This window comes from Octopus sinensis, linkage group LG22 (genome assembly GCF_006345805.1).
Source record: "Octopus sinensis linkage group LG22, ASM634580v1, whole genome shotgun sequence".
In the NCBI taxonomy this organism is placed as follows: domain Eukaryota; kingdom Metazoa; phylum Mollusca; class Cephalopoda; order Octopoda; family Octopodidae; genus Octopus; species Octopus sinensis.
In genome coordinates, this window is record NC_043018.1 from 9,510,285 (window position 1) to 9,513,461 (window position 3,177).

A 3,177-nucleotide genomic window follows, 5' to 3' on the forward strand; every position below is an offset into this window, starting at 1 on the left:
AGAACATAAAGACAGACGAAATACTGCTAAGCATTTCGCCCGGGGTGCTAGCGATTCTGCGAGCTCGCCACCTTGTGAAACAATAATAATCTTTTCTACTCTAGGCACAAGGTCCAAAATTTTAAGGGGAGGGGCGGTTGACTACATCGACCCCAGTACGCAACTGGTAATTAATTTATTGACCCCGAAAGGATGAAAGGCAAACTCGACCTCGGTGGAATTTGAAATCAGAACGTAAAAGACAGAAGATATACTGCTAAGCATTTCGCCCGGCGTGCTAACATTTCTGATTTCTTTATTTATCCATAAAGGGTTGACGAAGATAAGAGACAAACAACACATTGGGGACATAAAACACACAAAAAAAAAAGTAAGATAAAAATGAGAGGGTGAAAATGAAATATGAAAGCGCTGTTACCCACCCCATCGGATAACATCGCTTACCTGTCCTCTTTTCCTAGGTCTTCTTCTTACAGTCTTCTGAAAAATACTTAGTCTCTTAATTTCATCCCGCACCGCTTTTCCAGTTCTTTATTCTCATCCAAGTCTATCTCCTTTCTTATTGACCCCAAAACATTAATCACTTCATCTTCAAATTCTCTTACTTGTTCTTCCTCATCCCAACTCAACCTCACCCAAGTCCTTCAATATTTCCAACAGGTCCTCGTCTTCTAATACTCCTATAGCATGCGTTACGGGAGGGGGATTTTGTAAGTTGTTCTGTGTGTCTATTTTTTGTTTTCTTGTTGGCAGGGAGTGGGTAGGCTTTGTGTCTGCAGGGGAAGGGTGGGACAAAGAGGGTGTGGGTGGCGTCGGGGTGGGTTGGGGTTCATTATAACTTGCCTTCTTTCTTTCTCTCTTCTTCCTTTTACCACTGGTTTTCGATTTATCTTCTATCTTTTCTTCTGTCTTTCTCTGTTCCTCTTGCGGCTCCCGGGTATCTTCTATCTCTTTTACGGGCTCCTTCGATGGTTCCTTTGCTGGTGGAGGGCAGTTAGCTCTTTTGTGGCCTTTCAGGCCGCATTTAAAACATTTACGAGCTCTGCCCTCCACCCATACACGCAGACTAATGTCTCCTATTGTGATCACCTCTGTTAAGCGCTCCAGGACTTCAGCTTCCGCCTGGACGCTCATTTCCAATACTCCTCCTTTCCACTTGCCTTCATCCGCAATCGTGGCCTGCAGTATGTCCACCTTATCCTTATTGTCAATGAGGATGGCTGCCACTACCAATTCAGCTTCTATGTCGGGCGGGATTCTTTTTACCCTGATCCTGGTCGTCTTCCTTCCTAGATACGAGGGCAGAAGGAATACTTTTTCTGTTTTAATAGTCCTTGCTGCCATCCTCCTAGCCACTGCCTCCGATTCGAACTGTACAACGACAGTACCGTACTTATTACCTCTTGTCAGGAATATTACCTTTTCTGCTGTTGTCCGTAATGCCTCCTCCACGGTTTCCATTCCAACTGTATCCATTTTTCTTTTGTCTGTTGCAAATACCTTGTACGTTATGGTTTTCCTATCAAAATTTTTTATCGTTTTCCTTGGCGGAGACAACTCCGCGTCACCGCCTACCTTCTTCACCCATTTCTGGCCGTCCGGTAACTTCGCAAGGTCAACCTCTTTGTTTGTTGGCTTCATTGCTCCTGCGTAATTCATTTTTCCTTCCATTACCATATCCAGTCTGTTGACCGCTCTCGTCAGTTCCTCTTCCTCCGAAGTCAACAGGTCCGACTCAATGAGGTCAGAATACCTGCTCCTCCTTGCCATTTCTTCAACAACACCACCGCTGCGAACAGCAAATATCTAAAACAATTACACTAAAAAAAAAATATAACTTTTAACCATTCGACCTACACAGATGAAAAAAACACGAAGTGTCAAACACGGCGTGCTAACGTTTCTGCCAGCTCAACGCCGCCGTGTGAAACAATAAATAATGCCGAATCTGTGTGAGAAGGTTGGATTTTTGGATTAAAGGTTATAGTCCAGGCAGAGAAGAAGAGGAAGAAGATAAGAAGGGGGGGGAGAAGAGTGTGAGAAAGGAAGAGAAGACTAATAGAAAGATGAAGAGGACAGGGGAAATGGCGGAGAAGGGGAGGAGGATATTGGTGAGAAGAGGGTAGTGTGAAGGGGAGAATGATGAGGGAAAGAGAAGATTGAGGGAGGAAGAAAGGAAGGAAGGAGAAGGCAGAGGCAGAGGAGAAAGGAAGGAAGGAGAAGGCAGAGGCAGAGGAGAAGGGAAGGAAGAGGTTGAGAAGACAATGACGAAGAAGAAGAAAAGAATAGATCTAATACTTATTTCATCGATCTCCGGAAAAGCTGAGTAGTAAGGTTGACTTCTGCTGGATTTGATCGCAGAATGCAGATGGACCCAGATGCACTAACGGTTCTACCACCACCGCAGTCACTATTACAACTTGCACCACCACTATTTCTACCACCATCATCATCACCACAACTACTACTACTAATACTACCACCAGTAACTCCCCCACCATTACTACAACTAGTACCACTACCGCCAGCAGTACCATCAAGACTACGACTAAAATTATGGCCACCACTAACTACATTCACACAGGGTGGGCCAATTTGTACTTTGCTGTGAAGTTGACAAATCGTTCCTCTTTCAACAAAATGTAGTTTTCCAATTGAAAACCCGAGTTTTGGGAGTTTCTGTCCGTAGCGTCATCTTGTAAGTTCATGTTCTTCAGAACCCTACAAAACATTTTATATTTGTAAGCAATTTTGATGTTAAATTTATTTGGTCGTATAACATTTCTGTATACTTCCTTTCCTAATTCGTCTGATGGTTTCCTTATTTACTTCATCTAATCTTTGTTCTTGTCTGCTTGTTTTACAAATGAGATCCTTAAATAACTAGCGATGTTTCTTGTTTTATTAAGTCGTAAAAAGCCGTTAAGTTCTTTTTATTTATTTCCATCCCCATTTCCTTTCTGAAAAATAATTCTCTCATATTTCCCTTCAAAAGATAAATACACATGTAGAAGCTATTACACTTCTGCTTCAGGATGTATATGCCTTTTGCTGCTGATAGCAAGGTTTAAAAAATATCTACCGCACGCCATTTTTCACGTCTGACCTATCAAAACAGTAAGAGTGACTGAGAGAGAGAGAGAGAGAGAGAGAGAGGGGGAGGGATGTAAACGGTAA

General features: G+C 42.8%; 1 protein-coding gene across 1 annotated transcript; it reads right to left on the reverse strand.

Annotated features, from left to right (window-relative positions):
• Positions 1-469: 469 nt before the first annotated feature.
• LOC118767527 lies at positions 470-1,365 on the reverse strand. Its single transcript, XM_036512222.1, has 2 exons — positions 585-1,365; positions 470-536 (listed from the first exon to the last, which is right to left on the reverse strand). The coding sequence occupies exon 1, from the start codon at positions 1,342-1,344 to the stop codon at positions 616-618; it is 729 nt and encodes a 242-aa protein (XP_036368115.1). The 5' UTR covers positions 1,345-1,365; the 3' UTR covers positions 470-536; positions 585-615.
• Positions 1,366-3,177: the final 1,812 nt, after the last annotated feature.

Excerpts from the sequence above, each read along its gene's own strand:
- LOC118767527 (XM_036512222.1), bottom strand. The coding sequence starts at position 1,344 with ATGGCAGCAAGGACTATTAAAACAGAAAAAGTATTCCTTCTGCCCTCG.